This window comes from Necator americanus, chromosome V, assembly GCF_031761385.1.
Source record: "Necator americanus strain Aroian chromosome V, whole genome shotgun sequence".
NCBI classification, from domain to species: Eukaryota; Metazoa; Nematoda; class Chromadorea; order Rhabditida; family Ancylostomatidae; genus Necator; species Necator americanus.
In genome coordinates this window covers 19,732,136-19,755,582 of record NC_087375.1, presented here as the reverse complement: position 1 = coordinate 19,755,582, position 23,447 = coordinate 19,732,136, and the positions used below count along the sequence as shown (strand labels likewise).

Genomic DNA, 23,447 nt, shown 5'->3' with positions numbered 1-23,447 from the left:
CGCTACTTCTCTACTATTACGGGTGTATTGTTACAAGAAGTAGTAGTCAGTTTGAAGTTAAAAAGAAATTAGATCCTTCGCGCCGAAAGTAGGAATTGTTTTGACTTATGTGTCCTTCGCAAGAATAATATTTCTACTGAGTAGATTTCTTTGTTTTTGAGCAATTTCATGCTAATATCTCCAGCTCATGTACTTTTATTTGTCCGGCCTTGTACGCAGTGAACCAAATTTTAACAGGGAAATCCAATTTCCTCAGTGAAGACTACAGATTTGCATAGTGCTTTGCCGACGTGGACATGTTTCTGCGCTATGTGTGGTTAATGCAAAAATTATGTTGGGCAAACTTGTACGGTTCAATTTTTAAAAAATGCGTTTTTTTTCAACCAAATACGGTCGCAACTGTTTTGCCCTTCTAGAGGCTTCCCCTCCCATTATCATACGGTTTCTATCTTGCTTTTGCTTTAATTTCGAATGAATCTCCCGATAATACATATCTGTGTATTTACTCTATTTATTTATTATTATTTACTACTGTACTTTATTTCTTGTTTGATGGATTGGAGACACGGAATTCTCCTTGCTTTTGTTTAGTAAGAATTCAAAGTATATACAAATAATTTTCTAAATAATATGTAAAGAGAATTTTTTGTTAACACGATTATCGCTTTTGGTTCTATGTTGGTAAATTTACAAAAGAAAGCGAGGATCAGAAACAGTTCAACAAACACGAATTTCCAAATAGCAGTGGACGACGAATTTACGATGTCTCAAACTCAACTTTTCACTACGAAATATTTCTACCCATTTTTGCGAGTTTAGTCGGACCCGATATTAGGCTTACACTTTTGTAGCTTGTAATAATTGACTTCACAGTTTCAACTTGTTATGTTTTTTTCGAAGAAAAAGACAGAGATTTCCCTCGAGGCATATCTGCCTCATCATTACCTTCGCTCTGTTACATCGGATTTGTGTAAAAACAGAGAAGTGTTTTTGTATGATGTGTAGATCTTCTTATTTATGGCTTTGAGTGGTCAGTTCCGTAGAATCCTTTTCATCTACTTATGCTTTTTAACTTCCATCTTTCATCTGTATTTTCTTACAACGGAACATGAAGAGAAATTTTTTTTTAAATTACTAAGTTTGACTAGAATATGCATATTTCTGTAGCGGATCTTTTTCCTGGATTTGATAGTAGTGCTCTTTTGCTCTTTAACACTAACTCGAAGATAAACTCCGTCCGGATAGTGCACGTAAACATTGCTGTAGCTTGCTAAATTATTCCGTTCTTCGACTCCACATGAGTTGCTCTCAGTTGGTTCTTTTCTGTAACCCTGCCTGATTAAAACTGCGTACTCGTATAATGGAAATTTACGCAACGTGCATGGGATCGCAAAACCAACAAGTTGAGGACGTTAGCTGGCTCTCTTGGCAGCCGAAGAAGCAGGAGTGCTGTCGTCCGTCGACGAGAGAAGGCCCGCCCGTCATTTCTTTATCCGATGCGATGCCTTGTTGAGAGGAACATCGCTCAGCTTGAACAATCCTCACATGGTTTACATATTTGCTTTGATCTGCTATACATTTCCTTGTTACTGGAGTGGAGTGGAATTCAGTTATATTTTCCATATTTGCTTTTTTTCCAGATCTGCAAACAAACAGTTCTCACCTCCCGGTTCCGTCCCTTTGTTTTTCCTCTCATCATCCTCCTCATCATCGTGCGCTCTTTCTAATTACTTATGCTTGCAGTCTAGGAACATTTTCACAAGTTTATCTCTTCCCCTCTTTTCTCACGTTATGCATACTTTTTTTTATCGTCTCTTGAGAATAATGGTTTTTTTCCTTGACTGCTCACTAATAAGCCAAGTGTTCTGCTTTTGTTAGGTTGTGCACTACCTCTCCGTCTACGCGAGTCGCATTTTCACAACCTCTACTCCATCGAAACTTGTACGTTTTTAGCAGAAATTTGTTATGGTCCGTTTGGGATGATACGCAGCCTTCTCCTTGCCTCTCTATCTGCTATTATGGTAAGTTCAAGTTTAACGTTTTTGATTGTTGTATATAGCATCGAAATGTATGTGCATGCTTGGAGAAACAGTGTGAAACCCTAAATTATGGTATTTTCTTACAACGCTTTGAGAGCTCAAATGTGTCTTGCGGTAAATATTTCGCAGGAAGATTGCTACAAAAAACGGCAGTAAGTTACATAGGAGGTCCAAAAAAAACTACTACCCTGCGAACTCCTACTCTTCTACAAATACCGTCAATCCTGAAAATGTCTTTGCAAAATAGATCAATTTGTGATTCCAAGGCAAAATTAGTAGGACTGTCCCCATTTCCATGCAGATTTCTGCCGTTACTCTCTAGCCAACATCTGCGGAAGTTTTGGAAAGAACAAACAACATGGTTTCACGAATTAAAAACAAATAAAGCCGCTTTACAACTTCCTCGTACTTTCTTAGGGTAACTACTAATCTTCAGTCACCAGAAAGAAGATTAGGACTCATTATTTTCACCGATCTTCACAAACGTTACGAACGAAAACTACAACCCTTCTAAAATTGCGATCTAGGAGAGGAGAAAAAGCTTATAAAAAATATATGAAAAGTTAGTGTATCTAAACAGAAGGCAACAGAAGACTGTTATTTTCATCTTGCTTTTTTATGTTCCGCTCATCAGATTTCTCCTCATATTAGTTATCGCTGTTGTTTTTTCTGGAGCACTTTTCCTAGCGATGAAAACGATACGTATACGTAATCTATTAATTGAGTGTGTTGTAAATGTGACGGTGGATTTTTTTTCGTTTTTTCCGCATTGCAATTCTCCAGGGTATTTCATGCTAGCACCTTAGAAGTTGACTAAACACCTGCATAGCTAGCATTTAGGGTCCACCACACAGGTGTGCACCAATGGATTTTCTGATAGTAATTTTATGCTTAGGTGTTAGGTGTTTGTCAAACTTTTTCTTCTAAGCGTTTCTGTGCTCTGTAATTAACGGCTCCTATAATTGTCCATGCAGGAACTCTAGTCTTCGTCATTGACTTTGTCAATCAGATTATTTTCGAGTGTTTCGTGTTTGTGGACTGCTGGCACAATAATGGCTTTCCTTCAGGTTGTCAGCAAAAGGGTTAAATGTCCTCCAGGGACGTTAAGCGAAGGTCAAATCATCAGCGCTCTATTCTCGAACTATACGAAAATGTTACCGGAAGGTGATAGTGCTGTAGAGGTGCAAATCGAAATGCACATTCAGGTTGGCTCTCCATCTATCTGTAGTGTTTCCGTATAAACATCCGAAACATGATGTATCAGTGCCAGATTTGGTCGCAGTAGAAATCGACAAGCCAGTTTTTACAAATGTTTTTCCTAAGAGTTTATCCACCTCTGTTTTCGGTGAGAAAATGTCCCCCGGCTTTCAAGTCGAGAAACTGTTGGTATTCTAGAAACTGTTTAAATCTACAGCAGAATAGTCCACCTTTCCCGGAAGAAGAATTTTTCAGTCAGATAACACTACTTGCACATTTCGAAGACATTCTCCGACATGGCGGAAAGAGGAGGAAATTAAGTGGATTAGCCGAAGACTCTCTATAATTGACCTTACTGCACATGACCATAAGATAAAACGAACGCAAGGATAAAATTGTGCTAGCTGTTACGCTTTGAACAGGGATCATGGCATTACTTAAGGTGAATAACATACAAAATCGTAAAATGCATCTTCTCTAATCTTATTATTACTTAGTTAGTTGTTATTTGAGATGCTACTCCTGAAAATTCTAACTAGCGCTCTTCCTTTTTACTTCAATACATAGCTTTTTTCTATACAGATCCATGCAAATTTTCAAATATTCTTTCTATACAAACACAATTTCATACAAATGTCTTCACGTTTATCTGTAAATAGGAATTTCACCAGTGGTGTTGCAATTTTTCTAGACAACTTACATATAATCAGTGTCGGATTTTGAAAGAATGTTGACGATGGCCAGAAATTTTCATTCTGTTTTAAATTCTGAAGAATACACTCTTTAGCGCCATCTCTGATGTACGATTATGCTCAGTAGTTCAGGATGGTGAGATGTTAATTGAGGATTGGTATGGGTATCTGATTCATCTAAAAAGTGCATGTTTCCACAAAAACATTTTAGAAGAACTGCAGGTTCAGTCCTTTCCACATACTCTAAAATGGGATCAAATACTTGTTTTCAATAAAAATAAATATATAGTAATTCGTTGAAGTCGAATTACTATATATTTATTGAAGTTAATGAGTTAATGGGCTTCAGAGCGCTTTCACAGAATACTACGTTCTTGTTTTAATTGAAATCCCACTTCCTCAAAATAGCTTCCCTTTTTTCTCGAATTCATTCTTTTCCTTCACTAACATGGTTTCCTATTCAATTTCTCTTTTAGGACATGGGGTCACTGAACGAAATCACTTCCGACTTTGAAATCGACATTCTCTTTACGCAGTTATGGCGAGACGAATCCTTGTCTTTTTCCCACATGTTGGCCTGTAAGAGGTAAAACTTTTCGATATCTGATTAAAGGACATTTCCGGTGCGAGAGTGACATCCTGTTTATACTTTATGGAGATTTTTCCCTTCCGATTCCTTGTAAGATTTTATTGGAGAACTTCCTTGAGTTAATGGCATAAGTGTTTCATCATGGACAGAGATCTCTATTGAATATGCCTATTAAAGGAACATTACGATGGAAGCGCGCCTACTGCAGCGGATATGGACACCAAACACTTGTTTGATCAACTCTAAGCGAACAATGATCCACGCTTCGCCGAGCGAAAACGTGATGACAATTCTTTATGAGGTTGGTGCGGTCAAACACGCAGTTTTTTTTTCGCGGTCTCTGAACAATTTTTTTAGTAGCATCAATTTTGAAAATTGGTGCATGGTCCTCTCACGTTGTTGCTATTATACCTTAAAATCATGAAACAGTCCAAGTGTAATGTCCGAGCCAAGATTTTGCATTCGTACTTTTTGGTGGAGAGAATTTAAATTTTTGACAAGCTAGCAACCTCGTACTGAGAATTCTTTGAAAAGATCATCAAACGCAACACCTCAGATCCATTTGCTTCTAATATTGATGCTCTTCTTTTCTGCTGATTGCTGGTCTTTATATTAAGATTCTTATTTCATATGGTAATTATTTTTCGTTTATTTCGCTACATGTCTGGTCCGCCGCAAATATAGAAAAAAAAAACGAACCGGTCTACAATTCTATAAAATGAAGAGAAACAAACTCGGAGCAAATCGTACGATGTTGCCTCCTTATGTTTGGTTTGTTTTAGGATGCTAGAACGGCTCTGAAACCTGTCTTTCACTTATTAATGAAGGTTTCTGAAGAAAAATCACAGGGCATCTTTCCGATCCGCTGCAATTAGACTAATCATTATAGGGAATGGCAGCGCAACGCATATTCCATATAATGCATGAGGTATTATCTGAGTGTTTCTGCAACAGAAGGAAGGACTACACAATGCCATGACACAGCGTAATGTGAAGTTCAAGAAACAAATGCATGAAGGACCCACCATAGCTGGCTAAATGAATCTAACCTTCCTGCCCTTGCAGTCTTTTGACCCACTCTGAAGGAAGGACATTGGAAACATGGCTCACTGCAGCCAAAACCGAATTTTTGCGAAATCAAAAGAATTTCGCAAACAAAAGGAACAGAAGCGAATAACCGTCGTAAATGAATCCTTAATATGCGCTTGGCTCATTCTCAACTAAACAGTTTCTTTGTGCGAAGGAACTGCTCTGAGCTCGGAACCTCTTCCTCTTGTTTTTTTTTATCTTCGAGTTTGTTCTCACATTAGTATAAATCAGAAATTGTGTAGAATGGAATGAAATAAACAGGAAAGAAGATTCGACTTTTATATTAGAGACAGTATTGAAAACTACTCTCAATTCTGGAACATGGATAAAGTTCATCTTGCTCGCTTTCTCATCTTCCATCTCTTTTCGTCCTACCTTATCTGATTGTTTATTTCCAATTTCTCGCTCGTTTAAGGACCTCAACTTATCTTTTTACCAGACACCATGTTGCTTTAAGTTTTCGCAGTTAATTTTCGCTTAACTTTTGAACAAGCGATCCTACTAATAGTATCAGGAAAAAGCAAATCTACAACGTTTATTTATTGCTTCGAATGGACAAAAAGACTTGACCCTTTTTTTCGCAAGAAAATAATTTTCTAAAAATATTATCGATTGTTTTTGTTGTTTTTCTTTCTTCCCTTCTTTTGTTCAAGAAACAAGGCTGAAAATATAATAACACAAATATGCCGTAAAACATTTGTCCTAACAAAGTATTTCTCAAAATTTTTAAGTTCTCTCTCATTTTGAACAAACACATTTGTTGCTGAAATAGAAGAATTTGGTGGATTTGAAATTGCAGCGTTTTCCCTTTTTTTATTCCTGAACTTCCTGCGGTTATATATTTGAAGTATTAGTCAAGAATTTGCAAACTGTACCTGTTGTTCAGAAAAAAATGTGGCTAATGCATCTTGCATAGTATGTGAAAATGGTTCTGTTAGAAAAAAGCGAGTGTGAAGTAAATTTAAGAGAAGCTCAATCGTTCTAAGCAATTTCTGAAATGAAGCTTCTTTTGGTGAATCTAGTTCTCTCACTAAATTCTATGCATACCTACGAACCCTAACTGTGACATTTTCCCGTTCTAGAATTATCACCTGAATCTAGCGCTGTAACAATAACGTATCATTCTTTTCCGAAGCAATCCTCTCAACCTCTTTCTTTTCCGAGTACTGTATGAGCCTTTCTCTTTATGAGAACAACCACTCCAAAGATTACATAGGCCTATCTTCGAGGCAAAGCAGATCCTAAACCTTGTGGATTCACATGGTTTCGCACGAAACACGATATGCGCTCGACGAAAGCAGAATGAACCCAACCAGAATTTTTTCTGAATGGGTTGAATTTTCGAGGGATGGTCGATAGCATGCGTGATTTAAGCTGAACGGAAGAAACGCGGATTTACATTTTTTTTCTGTGATGTCTTCAATTTACTCATATCATTGGATACTGAGATCAATCGAGTTTTGATGATGATGTTTTATAGATCTGTTTAAACTCTGAAAAAGTTCAAAAAACACCTGTTTCATTATTTGTCAGTGGTCACAAGCTTGTTGACGAAGCTCGAGATACTTCTGCCCCTGGATATTTTGTAAATGACGCGAACAAAGTGCAAGAAAAGTATAGTATAAAGTATATCAACTGATTCTCATGATACTCTTGGATATGCTTGTATTAATATGGACATCTAATGAACAGTATACTGCTGTAAACGCGTCCTTGCCATCACTCGAACTATTTTTATGCACGCTCTGCTACTTTTGGCTTCATTCTCCCTTTCTCTTTCATTTTTCTCGTTTCTTTTCTTTTCTTTTCTTTCTTTTGAGACAAATCTTGAAATTGGGTGCTTCCTCTGTGAACAAACTACCAGAATCCATAAAATAAGTTGATAAGTTTACAGAATCTCAATAAAATAAGTGTTGCCATCAAAATGCAGCTTTTGTCAATTTTCTCTTCTTCAAAAGACTCATGACATGACTTGCAGGTCAGTAAACATTAAATATTAAATTTTCAATAACAACATTAAATATTCAATTATATGAAATTGGTATGCCATTGAAGGGATCACATACCAACGTAGCTGCTCTAAGCATACTCCCATCAGTGACGTCACCTCCATACACTTCTATTCCCAGGACGGCTTCGCCTATCATATGCGAGTGGAAATTTCCAATTACAATCCACTTTTTTTTAGGCTTCAGAATTCCCATTTTTGAAATATAATAGCCCCTGAGACTATTTTCCGATTCTATAGCTTCACTTCCGCTCATTGGTCACCCGACCATCAATTGTTCAGGAACAAACCCATCGGTAAAAAATGTGTCTTCGTCTCAGTCGGATATGAATAGGGAATATGTGAGGATTTTTGGATTACTGGTTCATACGAAATACATTCAATTCTTTGGCTATGATTTGAATCTACTTTTTTTATTTATGTTATCAAGCGTAAGGTGATCTACACGGTTAACTCAAGGATAGGTAGATGAAAAATGATGATTTAAAAACAAATTTTTCTTACTACCATATTCGCAAGGTCATCACGGTGAAGAATGTTGATATTTGCGGGAGCCAATACATTTATGTACCCCACATGAGAGATTTATGCTCTTTTTCTCCAAGCTGACGCATATTAAAGATCATTTTTTATGAACTACAGGCTCAATGCTGGAGACCATCTAAAACTATTTGTTACTGCACCCAACAGTCGGTTTCCGGCGTTCATACATCTTGTTTGATCGGATGCAAAGTGGATATGGACTGCCGTGGTGCACAAGGGGCAGCTATAATCGGAAAATGTAATTCAATCGCTCTCTGAGATGAACCCGTCCGCTCCCAATGGACAACCGGGTTCGGTTTAGGGCTCCACGATGCTGGCTTGATGAGAAATATTCGCTGAGCATGGATAGTTTTTCCTCTTCTGCGCTTGACTTAATCAAGGATTTCTCTCTGAAATGGAGAGGATTCTTTTAATTAGAGAAGAGAACTTTAGATTTCAGTACCATGTAAGAAAGTTTAATCAACAAGGCAAAACTAATTCCTAGAAGCTAATCCAAAGTTTCTGCTACTTTGTCGCTCCCGCTCGTCACTTTGGTTATGTTAGAACCTTCCAAACAACAGAAAAAAAAACAGAAAAAAAATACAGGTTAAGAAACTTCAGAAAATTACTCGGAAGTACACTTGAATCTTAAAGAACAAAGAAAGCATGGCTTCTCAAACTTTGGTTCGTTTTAGTAAATGAATCCAGTGTGAACGGATTTGCCGAGTATCAACTCGATTTTTTTTTGACGTTGTTGCCTCGCAAAAACATGAAAGGGAAAGTAGATGAAAGCAAATAACACTGTGGATGTGAGAGTGACACAGCTCTGAGAGTACTTAGCTTGCCCTTACTTAGCTTATCTCTCTCAAGGCTTAAATTTAATTATCTATTTGTTTTCATTTTTACACCGTAAAGTGTATTGGCAATCAAGCAGCACCTAAAGAGAAAAAACGAAGTAGAAATTAGAGAACATAAAGGAGGAGAACCCGAATGCTGAAGAGAATTATTTCTTCTTCTTGTAGGGTCCAATTCTTCGTAGTGCGCCAAAATCTACCTCAAGTTGAGGAGAAAAATTGCAGGTGACGAATACTGGAAGTTAACAGCGACTAAACCCTCTAAAGATAACCTTTTGCACTCCAGCGTAATCAGACACGTGGATCGCCAGCAACTCCAGCACTTTCTCATTACAAATGCTATCCTAACCCTAAGTCACGTATCTTATAAAGCAGAAAATACAGTTGTTGCAATGGTTTGTTGTAGACCATTACTAGCTAATTTTAGTGTATAAAATAGTAACTAAATAGATTGTTCATATTTTGAAATTTCCCAAAGTGTGATGTTTTTGGGAAGCAGTCACTCTTCGAAGCTTCCCAGTTATCACAAAACTCGCTAGTCTCGTTTTCCCTTTTCTCGTCTATTTGAACATACTGCATAGTCTCTCTTATTTCCCTTCCGTAATATGTGAAGTAAAGAAAAGAAAGCAAAAAAGAGAAAGTGCAGTGCAGAATTGCGCAGGAACGAACGGATTTTATTTCTTTATCTGGAAGCGCTGAGATAAGTTAAACAAGCGTGTCACCATTGCGGCCACAGTGAGTTTCAGATACATACTTTCATTATCGCACATGCGGGGAAAACGGCAAAGGTCTAACGACAAACAAATGGCAAATATTTTGCTCGAAATGGAGAATACCAGTTTGACTTTTTGCGCTGCAACATAGGGCAGATAATGGAAAATAAATGAGAAAATAAGGAATGAAATATACAAAGCGACAACGAAAACTGTGAGATGAAACATGAACTAAAAAGGGTTTGGACGGAGAATGATCAAGTTTTACGTTTACAAAAATTAGCTATGCGTTTTGTCGCGTCCCGGCGTACTTAGCAAATAGAAATAGTTGACTTTTATTCTGTGTGAAAATAGCCACGTCGCTTGAATTTTTTGAATCTCTTTCATTTTGTTGAAATACCTAACTCAAATATGTTATGTGAACTTTACAGTTTTTTTTACAGTATTGAACATGCTTTTATCTATTGCACCTCACTGTCTACTTTTATAGTAACGTGAAATACTAATAGAGAAGAACAATATCATCTCTTCTTTCCGAAAGAAGTTTTCCAAAAGATCTAGCAATATTTTCAGAAGATAACGCGAGTGCGTGGTAACAAAATGGTTCCTAATGCTACCGTCAATTCACGTCATTGTTTTCTAAAATGTGTTCCTTTTCAAGCATTTCTCAGGAAAAAGGTCCCTTTTGCCTTGTCATCACTTTTATGTGCCTTTTAGCTCTTAACTCCATATACATAAGCACTAGAGAAATAAACTTGTTTAATGAATTGTTGTTGTTCTCCGCTTCTAGATATGCATATGTGGGAACTCAAACTCGGATAAAAATTAGACTTGCCTTTCTATGATTTTTCCCCGAAAGTCCTCACTTTTGGTTTTCTTGCGGTAAATTTTAACTGCATTTCGAGGCAAACAACAATGAAAAAATGTTTTGCTCCTGGTGATCCTTATTCAAACTTCAATGTTCTACAGAACGGCACGCTGTGGATCAATCATCGATTATCGGTGAAAACCCCATGCAATCTCGACCTTAGGCAGTTTCCCTTCGATGTGCAAAGTTGCATCCTTATCCTGGAATCTTACAGTCACAACGCAGAAGAGGTAACATTTTCAGAATTTTAGTTGACAATTCTTTTACTAACGGCTAAATCGAGCAAATAATGGAGGGTTCGATTAACTCCTCCTGCGTTTTAAGTGTAAACATAGAGGAATTTTAGTTGAAGATTTTTTTACTAACGGCTAAGTGCATGTTTCTTTTTCTTAAAAATGTAGTCCTCTGATATCATGAGAACTACAAACAACGAATCAGTGTTCATTAATTGTTCAGTGGCTGAGAGTTCCAGGTACAACTGCGATGGATGGAAGAAGCCGTAACTCTGATGAAACCTATACAATTACCAGACTTTGATTTAGTGAACTTTGAGACGAAGAAAGAAAACCTTCTTTACCCAAATGGATACTGGGACCAATTACAGGTAAAATATTGCTCGCTGAAAAAACCAACAAAACTGCTTCAAAGGCAATTCCAGGTTGTATTCACGTTCAAGCGTCGATATGGTTTCTACATCATCCAAGCGTACGTACCTACCTACTTGACAATCATTGTCTCGTGGGTATCGTTCTGTATGGAACCAAAAGCGTTGCCAGCTCGTACTACAGTTGGCATCTCGTCGTTGCTTGCACTCACTTTCCAGGTGGGAACGGTGGCTATTGAATAGTAAATATACAGTGCAAAAGTGTGGATGGAACCAGCGAGATCTCGCTAAAAGTACGACGGCGCTCGTCATAGAGAATTATTGGTAAGCACTGTGAGTAAAATGTGCATGTTTTCCTAGAAAGTCCTCCACGTTTAATGTCATAGTATACAGCAGGAAGTAGATCTACGTTCGACCACCATAATCATGTTTGAAGAGCTGCTACAGTAGAGTCAAAACGACATGAATCACCGTGCAGTTGCGCGGTGGAGCGCAGCGTTTGGAATCGAGGTAGGACCCCTGATGCTGCCGTTCACTGTTGCTGTTCGCGATGGTCATACCTCGATTCCAACCGCTGCGCTCCACCGCACCACTTCGGGCGCAACCGCTTATGCAACTGCACCGTGCTTCATGTCGCCATATAGGTCATCAGCAACAAGTTACATTCGTGGTGAGAGAGTTGTGGTTTTTGTGAATACGCTCCCCTTCTCCAATCTCACACTTTTATTCATGCCGTTGAATCACACTACGAACATTGTTGTTATATCAAGTATAGCAGAGGATCAAAATTGCTCTATAACCTCTCTATGATCGGCTACGTTTACTTCCTTGTATCGTTTGCAGTCTACCTGCTCTTCGATCCGCTCTAGTACTTCCATTTGTTCCGATCACATGCGAAAGCTACGCGGTATCTCCTCCTTTTTCATGAGGGGTGAAGAGTATAAAAATTGTCGTTGAGTGAAAAATTAGTGAAGAAATCTGACAACCGGACCGACGTTATTCCTGCTGTGCGTTTCGTGCCTCGTGGAACCCTGCAGGTCATATTTTTTGTCGAACGATTGTCCTTGCTGTGCATCACATGTTCGCTCAACATTACCTTAGTTCAAATTGGCAAATTCGAATCCCTTGATTCACTTGCGTGAATCGAGATACTTTAAACCGAAACAGGAAGAACAGTGGTTTAAAAAACGAAAAGTCAAGGGTCCTTGATTATATTTATTGCATCCTACACTATCATATGCTTCTTGCCCACCTTCTCATGCACAACCCAAAAATCAGATCGTTCCTTCACTCCAACGTTATTCCAATTCAGTTCTGGCATAATGTTTTCGAGATTGGAGCGAATATTTTGAGTGAGAGTATTCGCTGCTGATTGAGGTGTAACTGCACAATGGAAAAATTTTGTTCGTGGTTTTGCCATGTAATTCACGTAGTTGATTTCGAATTGAGTATGAACATCTCAGATGTCGTAGGCTTATTTGACCGCACTTCTTTGAGTCCATGCAGGTGGGATTAGAATTTTTCTGTTTAACGGTGAGTGTCTTTTACAAATGGATCATGTTTTCCTCGATGGTGTACATGGTGGTATATTTCCAAAATTCGGCAAGCAAAGCAAAACTTTTCTAGTTGTCGTATTGCTCTGCTTTGCAAACCTCGCTGCTTTCTCCTCTTTACATAGGGAGAAAATCTTCCTTGAAAGAGGCCAAGAGCTGAATATTTATAGAACCTAGCGATATTCCATAAGTTCTATAAATAGCAGGTTGTCATTGTCGGAATCAACGCGATTGCGAAGAAGGACTTGAATGAAGATCCTATGTACCAGGAAAATGGTATTATTCAGCGGTGCGCGCATTTGACAATGTCCCATCTTGATTAAGGTTGATTTAAGTGAACAGAGGGGCCTCATCATCGTTTCCACATTTAAGAGGAATCATCGACGCCATCAGCTTGCGTGGCCCAGGTCAACCCTTTAAACGCCTAAAGAGCAGCGGAAGAGGAAGACGAGGACTCTCAAACTTTGGTTCGAGTACGTTCTGACAAGGAACATTTCTTAGTCAGATATCCAAAATCTAGGGCTGTCTTCAGTAAAAGTATAGCAGCGGCAGGATGAAAGATGTTCTCCCGTCCTCGACACTGTCAATGAAGTAGCTTTTCTGGACTTTGAAGGCTCATCGAAGCTGTCTTTTCAACGCGCTTAGCGCTGATGAAACGTCAAGAAAGTTCGTTCGTCTACTTGATGACATCAGTCAACAAACAACTGCTGCAGATCAAACACCATACTTATGTACAAAATCGTTTGATGTGGTAATGAGGTAAGACAAGGGACAGTGGCAGAACTCTTCCTGTTCAACTCCGTTATCGATGACATCATGCGAAGCACAGTCGATCAATGTCTTGCTGACATCGTCTTAGCGCCATCAGGGTGCTCCTTGACTGGTCTCGAGTACGCCAGCGATGTTGTTATATTTACTACTGAACTCACTACTGAACTACTGATAAATAAACTACTCATGTGAACTACTGATATGAAGCACTACTGAACTTCAACAAGTTATAAACTTTGTATTGTCGACCCCCATCCCCAGCGAAGTCAAGTTGTGACTCTACCTATCCGCGATTGGTTGTATCATAATGCACAAATTGGAGACTTGCGCAGTACTGTCTACGGCTACGGAGAGGATTGATAGCACGGAAAAGAAGCTGCTCAGACGGTTGCTTGGCTACTTTCGCTCCAGTGTATCTCACGATGAAGGTCTCTACGCTCTACCCAGAAATCGAAATGGTGCACCAGCGGTGGCACGTGTAAGATATCAATATTTTGCGCAGCCGTCGAAAGCGGCTACAGGAGATAGTCTTCGCTTTTTTTGGTCATATATTAAGAAGACCAGCAGATCACTCTGTTCAACCACTTCTGAGTTTGTCGGGTTCAAGCTGGAAGAGGCCATCTGGCCGAAAACGTAAGTTCTGGACTGAGGTGGTGAAAGAGGACCTGAGGACACTTGGCGTGGACAGGTAGTTTACGCGATACGTAAGGTTTCGCTGTTTATGGAACAGAGACGAATGGATCGATTCTGTGCAACTTCTTGCTGAAAATCGGGAAGGTTGGGCAGAATTGTGATTAAGGACGACACACATCGGCGAAGATGTAGGCGATAATATCAACCAGTCGATTAAGTGAAGTAAACGTCAGCAAAACTCGCTAATGGGCCCCCTACCATGAATTAAAAGTGGTTTGTAAGTCTGATGAATTGAACAATGAGGATACTGCAGTTGCTTTGCTTTTTGTAGGAAGTTTTCGGGGCTTCCGAAAATTTACGAGTTCTAATGCGTACGGTCATATTTTTTTGAAATTATAATTATACTTATTTAGAAATGAGGGTGTGTAAAAAATAGTTTCATGGAAAGAAGATGATATGAAGTAAAAAAATATAATTCCAATTCTAATTTCAGTTCGGAAACATACTGAAGAACCTTCCTCGCGTCTCTTATGTGAAAGGTATTTGCAGTATTATCAGAGATTATACTGTTTTTGGATTATTATGTTAATAATTCACACTTCAGATTATCTTTTCGCTTTCAGCGATGGATGTTTGGATGTTAGGGTGCATTTCGTTCGTTTTTGGCACCATGGTCGAACTAGCTTTCGTTTGTTATATCAGCCGATGTCAAAATAGCGTTAGAAGGTGGGCGCATTCAACATACACAACATTTTATTTTGAAATTCAAACTGTGTTTCCCGTTTTTCCCACCCATTAACAATTAACTCGAAAACCCTTAGAGATGAACGCGACGATTATCTATATAGGAACGACAAACAGCAAGGTTTACCTTTTTTTTCTCAACGCCCTACACTTTTTGTATGCAATTTATCAGTTCATCTGTAAATTTTAGTTTCAAACCCATTATTCCTCTCAATGATTAAAAAACAAAGGAAAAATGTTTCACGTTGATCGATTCCTTTGAGATGCGCATTCGGCATGAATTTACCAGCGTTGGTCGACCGACTCCATAAACGTAGCAGTGATCTTCTACCACTGCGCTATGCCTGCCCAGTGTTTTAGCCTGTTTTAGTATTTTTTTGTGGGTAAAACGATTTTTACCATGTTATCTACTCGAGCTTTCTCTTCTTGGATCCGTAATTTCACCTCAACATTAATAAAAGGAAAGAAGTTCTTTGTCTAAACAATTTTTCACATACTTCACTATCATTCTAACACATTTCGATGTAACTACTTCCAATAATCTCTCATAAATTAGCATACATATTGTTAGTTTCACCTTGGAACTGCGCTGGAATTCTTTTCATGTCACTGTTCCGGAACTTTTAGTGCTGAGCGTCGCCGAGAGCGAGTTCGTACATCACAAATCTGGTCGAATGGCTCATGTAGAAGTCGGGTAGGACATACTCACTCCAACGGCAATAGTAAGTGTAATATTTAACATAAAATCTCATGATTTGATGAACATAAACAAATGGATTATAATGATTGGGAAGGATTACTTCTATCCATCAGCAAAGTGTAAACGGGAAGACAGATGTTACTATCAATAAATACTCTCTCATCCCAAATTCCACAGTCATTATGAAAAAAGAACGGGAAAATTTAACTGATGAGCTTTCCTACATTGAGGAACTTGACAGCAAGAATTTTCATTTTCTTTCTCAAAAGAAAAATGCGTATTTTGCCATGGTGTACATTTTGTGGTTATCGTTTCCGATTGGTAAATACTACAATCTTTTGCGCCTGCTGTACAGCATATGTGTGTGACATGGATGCCAGTAAAAGTGAAAGTAATACACAAAGGATTGGATGCGAGGACCGTAGTCGTGTTCTTCAGGTTCGCTCCATTCACAAACAGCGAATGGATGCGCAGTGAATCGAGGTACACTTTTGTCACGAGGGCCTCCATCTACTCTTCATCTTCACATGACCACGTTTGATTCGGAAACACCCTTGACGTTCGAACAGGTGAGGCTTTCTGGTTAATTATTAATATTTCCTTATACCCACAAAAATGTCGTCATGAAAATAGAAGAATCAGATGACACTACTCAATTACAGCTACCAAATGAACCAGAGCGGCCATTAATGGAAGAGGTAACGTGTTGTGTAATTGCGTGTCCGAAAATCCCTCACCTTTCTTTTAATCTCTCACGAAATTGTGTGTCTTTAGTCAGCCTCTTTTGATTGCGATACTCACTCAAATCAGTCAATTGTCACTAACTAGCACTGTAAATGCCATTTTTCTATGAAGAGCGGAAAAGAGCTGTAGAATTGGTGCGAAATTATGAAGCTCAGCGTGTAACCATGTTTTTCCCGTGTTCCAACGTTAAACTCAGAGCATGTTCAGTGACCACTTTAACCATATCAGAAGTCCGGATATACCGCGTCGCAGCTGCCAATGATGCTAAAAACACAGGGTTGGATACCTGTACCCGAGATTTAGGATTACTCCTGCTTTGCTAGTACCCCGCTTACGACCTAAGCGAGATTTCTTCAGTAACTCGTCGACGGAGATGTTGCCTAAGACACGGTACACATGGAGATAGAGCAACTTTCAGACTTTCAGACTTTGTCTTACTTTCATAGATCCGAGATGTTCTAGACATTCTGGACGCCGCACAATTCAATTCCTTAGTAAGGCCAATTATTTGACATCACTCCAAGAAGCCAATGATCCCGGATCATCTCATCGCTTTTGTAGCTACTGAATCTTGCGTTCTTTCTTCTCCAGTCCTGCAACTTACCCATGGAATGGCTCCAGAACCTAGACTTTCTAGAAGAGCTGGATTAATTTCCTATTAATCCAGCTCTTCTAGAAAGTTCTGGAGTTCTTTCCTTGGGTGCAGCACACAAGCGACAAACTAAAACAGTAGCTATATTGCCTTGTACAATGGATCATAAACGATACATGAGCAATCAAATATAAATGCAAAAAATACGGCAGAAATCTTTGGAATTTCTCTGTGTTTAAGTTTGAATTTATTTCCTGTTATTATTCTTACCACTAATTTTATTTAATTTCAATCGAACCTTGGACAGCTAACACTTAGCGCAATTATGCACAAGATGTATAGTAGGAGTGTGAAGGACCGTAACTTAACTTTCCTACTCCATGAGCATGTAGTTCGGTGATAAGGAGCTGCGCATCGCTGAAAGTTGTGCTCGTGTTACTCGTCGCTTTTTCACAAATCTACTGACTATTCTGACCAAAGAAGGTAAACGATTTTCTCTGGAAACATCGGACAGCATGCAATTCAAAGAAAAGTCCGAACTTCGGACTACTGAATCTATGAGTGCCGGAAATTACGCTTCTGTGCTAACTCACTGAGAAGATGACTGTGACGCATGTGAGCGACCTCTTTTGCTTCCTCTTTTCTCTCCTCCTACTTCTGAATGTGTTGATCTGACTTGAATTCGACCCTTGCCAGCATGTAATTCTCGTTTCACCGTCGTTTTAACAACATTACGCGGATTTCAGTTTCGATCGCCATCACCATCTACGAATGTCAGCTGCATCGCGCGGTTTCATCCTGAGGCGGTCGATAAGTTCTCAATCGTTGCATTTCCGCTCGCTTTCACGTTGTTCAACGTGAGTTCAGAGGATATTCTCTGTTATTATTAGTTGAAATGTTACAACTATTTTTAGTTGGTATACTGGTGGCATTACCTTTCACAGACCTTCGACTACAAGGTATCGCAGATAACTTCACATTAGTGCATTAACACAGAGGACACAAATTGGTTATTTATTAATGTTCACATTAAATGAGAATATATTTGTGTGTTTATATGTTTATGTACAGGCGTGTAGTCAGATAGAGTTGGCCTGCCTTTGCTGGAGTCGGGCAAATTTGTGCGCATATATGTCTTTACTATCCAACTGACCACCTCCCTCTGTAACTCTTGCCCGCTCGACATTGCATCGAACTTCTCCCGAACATATTGTGGCATTTTTTGGTCCATCTCCATGACTTGCTTCTGGAAATGTGTAAACTTTGCTCCATTCTCATCTCTTGATGTCTTTATTTTGATGTTTTAATTGAATATTTTTCAGAATTTTGTATCGTATTCAATGTTGTTTCTGTAACCTGTTGAAACGTTGAGATTTTATGTGGAAGAAATTTATGCCCCGTTAAATAATCTTTTTTTTTCTGTTTTTGCTCTCTTATTTTTTTCCATAATCGATTCGCTTTAATTCTTTTTTTGCTCGACGGTTTGCTGATTCAAAGTTAGTGTTAAAATTCACCTCAAAAATGTCTTCGTTCCTCAGTGTTGGTAGCAGAAAGGAGGATATTTGTATCAAAGCACATTTCCCAGTGTTCGATGTAGGATGATCTCCTTCAACCGGTATTTTTGTAGTGTACTCTTAATTTTATTTCTATCTGAATTGTATGTTTCTTTTACCTGCATTCGATTCGGCTTCTCATGGTCGTGAATGGTTCTTACTGCTGTTTGTAATAAATAAATCATTGTTACTTATACGAGATTAATGCGTAAGATGTGGAAGAGTAAGGAACTAACTACAGTCATGTTCACGTCAACTGTCATCGTTGGATCACATCCCTGAATGGTCTCAATCAGATTCTAACAGTCATGTTCACGTCAATTGTCATCGTTGGATCACATCTCTGAATGGTCTCAATCAGATTCTAACAATGAACAACTGAATGCAAGGATAAATAGAACCTCTAAAGCCAACGCAAGTGGACTTCTAGTTGTAGCAACAGGGACAAGCATTACAGCAGTATTTCTTAATGCTGCAGCAAGTGAACTTTGAAATCAAAAAGAAGTAAATATTGACACACTGATTGTTTGATTGAGATTGAGGACTCATTTACTTATTTATTTATTTATTCACGTACACCAATGGTGCACCAGAAAAGAAAGATAAAAAATGGAACACATTTTGTCTGAGTCAGAGGATCTAAAACTAGGACTAAAACTGGAACCCAATTTATTGTCAGAGAAAACTGGCGCTGTCTTTGTTGCACCGGATAACAAGTCCTACATCTCAAACATGTCGTTCTCCTACTCCAGAAGGTGAAGAATCCTCTTATGACATCTACTCTCCCATCCAGAGCGCTATCAAAATATCAAGGTTCGGACAGCCAAATCAACTCAAGGCATAAGGAGCACGTTTGAACTAGAGGCGAGTCTGAAGGGAGACTTTAAGCAAGAGAATTCACCACCTTTTGCGATCTTCATACGACAGACCACCACAATCTAGACAAGCGGCAGTCAAGACCAAACCTGCCAAAAGATGCGAAACTTAGCAAGAGGAAGTTATTCAGAAGTAATTGAAAGAGGAGATAATATGACGGAACAAATTAAAGAGAGATTTAACCAAAAGATCCTCGTTAACGAATGAGCTTAAGTGACCGAAATAAACTTCATAGTCGGAAGAAAGGAAAGAGTAGCCTCGCAGTAAGCTGAAAAAGATAACTATAGCAGAACCAGTGCAAGAAATGGAGAAATGTAAAGGGCAACTAAGAGGTATCGTTGACGGGAATCCGTGATCCAGTTCATGCCCTTTGCAGAAGGCATCAAACACCAGAGTTGCTAGAATCAGAGGCATGCAGTTAGACATCAAGGTTCAAACACCGGCTTGTGTCAATTTTCTTCAAATTCGTCTTGACTATCCTACTATGTTTGGTTTTAACAATATCGCGCGGTAAGAGCCCAACCATCTAGCAGTTCTATAGAAAAAGTTATTCAACATCAGGTCAAATTTTTTATGCTATATTTTAGCGTAATGTAAATTGAAACCACCAGTTCTTTCGCTAGTAGGTCTGAAGCCCCAAACACTTGCTGGACGCTAATTTGGTTTGATTTCTGAGGACTCGAAAACAGAAGATTAGGTCGGCGTGTATACGTACGTTCCTCAAGCTGCTCATACCAAATTTTTTTTGAGACGATCCTTGTAGCTGTTCACCGCTAAGTCTGCTTTTATTCTTGTGAATAAAATACGGGTCTCTTGTAACTTTTCGAGCTTTGCTATTTGTTTTTCCTTTGAAGGGCTCCAAAATTTGAGAGTCATATTCAAGATGAGATATGACGAACGATTTGTATAGACGAGTCAGAATAGTTGGATTAGAGGTGTGAGCAATGCGAATTAGTCGAAAAAGGGAGGAGTATGCTTCTCTTACAATATGATCAATATGTTCTGTGAAGTTGAGGTTATAACCCACAAAAATCCCTAAGTCACGTACAGATTTACAAATTTCAAGAGTTACTCCATTCATACTACACTCAGCCACATTCCCTTTACCTACGTGCATAACCAGAGACTTGTCGTAGTTAATGCGCATATCCCATTGAGATATTGTTGAACGCATAGTAGACTTTCTGATCGAAGATGGATGCGTCCACGCAAGAGTGATTGAATGTTTATCAACCCTCTAGCTTGGCTAGGCTTTACAGTTATCAAGGTAAGCGTCGTCACTGCTCACTACTTCACGTTAATTCCAATTCATCTCTCTGCTCACATCTTGCTGAAAGAAAAGCGACTGAAGGGTTACGTGGTTCTCGTTTTCCATGCTTTGAAAAAGCGGGAAGGTCGGAACGTTAGCTGAAATAACAGAACGAGAGAAATTTTGGTCATTTGCTCAAAAGTACCGTAATGCGTTAACCATTAGCAATTACAGGAAGACAATAATAAGCCGAGAACTGTGTCTTTTCAGGAAAGTTGTGAGAAGAAAAGGTTCGTGTACTGAAGACAACACCTCCTTATTTATGCGACCAGAAGTAGGCATGACACTGTTCCGATCTTCCTATGTTGCTAAACATTTCCATCTGATTAGCCGACTGTGATCATTTTCCAAGTTGTAATAACTTAACCGCCATGCACGAAGTTCTATCTAGTGGGAATAAAACAGATATGTACAATATGTATTGAAATAGTATGATTTATGTACGACTAGACCAGGATTCATCACCACAGCAACAAACAACAACAGCAAGCCTTCTGAAGAGGCCTTTCCCTTCTCCAGCCAACTGTGGATCCACATTCACAACCAATTATCTAGAGAAGTAGTGAAATCCATGAGCAATCACTTTCTTCACTATTATCGATCCTTTACCATTCTAGCAAAGTTTGCGTTTTTCAAAGGGAGCGTATCACAAAACTGATGATGTTGGGTCTCTGTGGGCAAACATGGAGTCTGAGACGTAATTTATGAGTTACCAAATCGTCATGGGAAACGGCGTTTGTTCCTACGTGTTTCTTGAGAACGCGTCCCAATTATGTGCGCACCACATCCACGATCGAGCGTGTTAAAGGCATCACCCCACTAATCTGAGGTGGTACGGATTTCAGGTGGAGTATTCGTATACGTGATGGGAGACTATGGAGAGGGGAGTGATTCCGTCCCATTCTTCCTGATTGCCGTAAAAAACGGCAAGGAAGATGTGGCGACGCACAAGGCTGGCGCGCTCCAGTCGAACTCCCTGTGCAAAATAGTGCGCCAAAACGCCTGAAGCCGTATCTTCTGGGCCGTTTTTTACGGCAATTAGTGAGAAATGGGCGAAGTCACCCCCCCCCCCTCTCCATAGTCTCCCATCCCGTATACGAATACTCCACCTGAAATCCGTACCACCTCAGATTCCTGGGGTGATGCCTTTAAACTAACGAATAGGTCGCTGATGGATTCGGAGCACAAGAGTGGCGGGCTCTAGCGTATCTCGTAGTAACGAGAACGATTCTTACGCCGCTTTTTTCAGCACAATTACGAGGAATTGTGCGGGTCTACGCTTTTATTCGTAATCTACACCTCGAGCTCTATATTTGCGCACTGAGATTCAAACATCGTCAGTTTTGTGATACGCGGCCTTTAAAGCCAAAAATATCACAAAACTGACTTCATTATCAGCTGGAAACGTTTCAAATAGAGTGAAGGTCTTGTGTATAAAACACAGAACAAAAATAAATAAATAGGTAATAAAGGAACGATGGAATAAGTAAGGATGAACCATTTGTGGTAAAATGCTCGGGATGCGACAACACGTTCTTAATCCCGGAATCGTTTGAGATTCATTACCGCGTGTCTAGCCCATACAGTGAGGCTACCTGATATATCAAGTCGGCGGTTTTATGAACATAGACGAATATGATATTAATTTATTTTTGAGAATGACAGGCTTAGTTGATCTAATGCAGTTCCGAACCACTGCCTATGCATTTGCAGCCAAACTTTAAAAATGGAGAAAATATAAGGTATAAGTTATTGTGAATCGAGCTTTAGGTATAGAAAAGTTCATTCACCGTGGTGTTTTCAGAAATAATGGAAATAGTCTGTTTCTAATGTATTTCGGAAAATGTTTTTCAAAAATGAAGTCGCGAGTTGAAAAGTACTCTCGAAAAGTGGGTTCTTTAAGGCGAACCAAATGAAGCTCAAGTGCAGGTTGGATACAGCTTCTCACAGCTTTAAATGTATAATGAATTAATAGACTAATTTATTTCTGTATATATTTGCGCATTTCTTCAGATCTTTCGCATCTTTTTTCCTTTTTTCCTTCATGTTTTGTGCTGACAAAGAAAAAGGTAAGTTGTGCTCATTCTTCTGTGACGACTACCTGCACTCCTTTTCTGCACATGTTTGATATTCGATATACATAGATACTTTTTTTTTGGGCGAGTTGATGCGTTTTTTCAACTACGGGGGACTCCGCATGCACTTTTAGGAGATTCATAATGAAGACCATCATTCTGGAGTACTCTATATGGCGCTAGTCAGCAATCCTTATTCCGCTGCAGAGTCCATTATTGCCGCAATTCAACTTCTCTTTCAAAATCTCACGTTTCAACTCGAAATTGCTCTTCTCCCCTGGAATTAAACATAAGCAGTCTCGTATTTGTCCATCTGCCATAATATCATTTAAAAGATGTGTGCTATAGTATTTAGCAAATGATTTCTTTTATACGTCCACTCGAGCACAGAATCCTTTAGTTTGTTTATGCGTATTCCCTTAACTTAGATTTATTTATTCACACCAGTGCAAATCGAATTTCATTTCAAAAAAGAGTAGAAAGAAAAAAGGTAGGGTCGTTGCATGAATAATGCATTTTTATTCTTTTGCGTAGAGTGAAATTTAAGGGGAATTTCGGGAAAAGAGGCGTCAAAAGTTCAGCAGAAAGTTGGAAGAGAATTGTGGGATATGAAAGCGCGTAAAATTCAAATAAAAAACTTCCAGTTTAACTTAATTTCTAAAAAGATAAAGCAAAAATCAACAAATAGAAGTTACTTACTTAGATACTTAGATGGCCCGTCT

At 39.0% G+C, this 23,447-nt stretch overlaps 1 protein-coding gene across 3 annotated transcripts; it reads left to right on the top strand.

Moving 5' to 3' along the window:
• Positions 1–1,979: 1,979 nt before the first annotated feature.
• RB195_014469 (uncharacterized protein) lies at positions 1,980–17,895 on the top strand (the record flags this gene model as incomplete). Of its 3 annotated transcripts, XM_064204756.1 has the most annotated exons (17): positions 1,980–2,021; positions 3,107–3,244; positions 4,405–4,514; positions 4,695–4,818; positions 10,673–10,801; positions 11,044–11,175; positions 11,230–11,394; positions 12,935–13,017; positions 13,101–13,201; positions 13,832–13,977; positions 14,626–14,671; positions 14,756–14,858; positions 15,504–15,598; positions 16,015–16,145; positions 16,239–16,274; positions 17,659–17,769; positions 17,827–17,895. In XM_064204756.1, the coding sequence occupies 17 exons, from the start codon at positions 1,980–1,982 to the stop codon at positions 17,893–17,895; spliced, it is 1,761 nt and encodes a 586-aa protein (XP_064060637.1). The 3 variants fall into 3 exon arrangements, with proteins under 3 accessions (XP_064060637.1, XP_064060636.1, XP_064060635.1); XM_064204754.1 differs by lacking the exons at positions 12,935–13,017; positions 13,101–13,201; positions 13,832–13,977; XM_064204755.1 differs by lacking the exons at positions 12,935–13,017; positions 13,101–13,201; positions 13,832–13,977; positions 16,239–16,274.
• Positions 17,896–23,447: the final 5,552 nt, after the last annotated feature.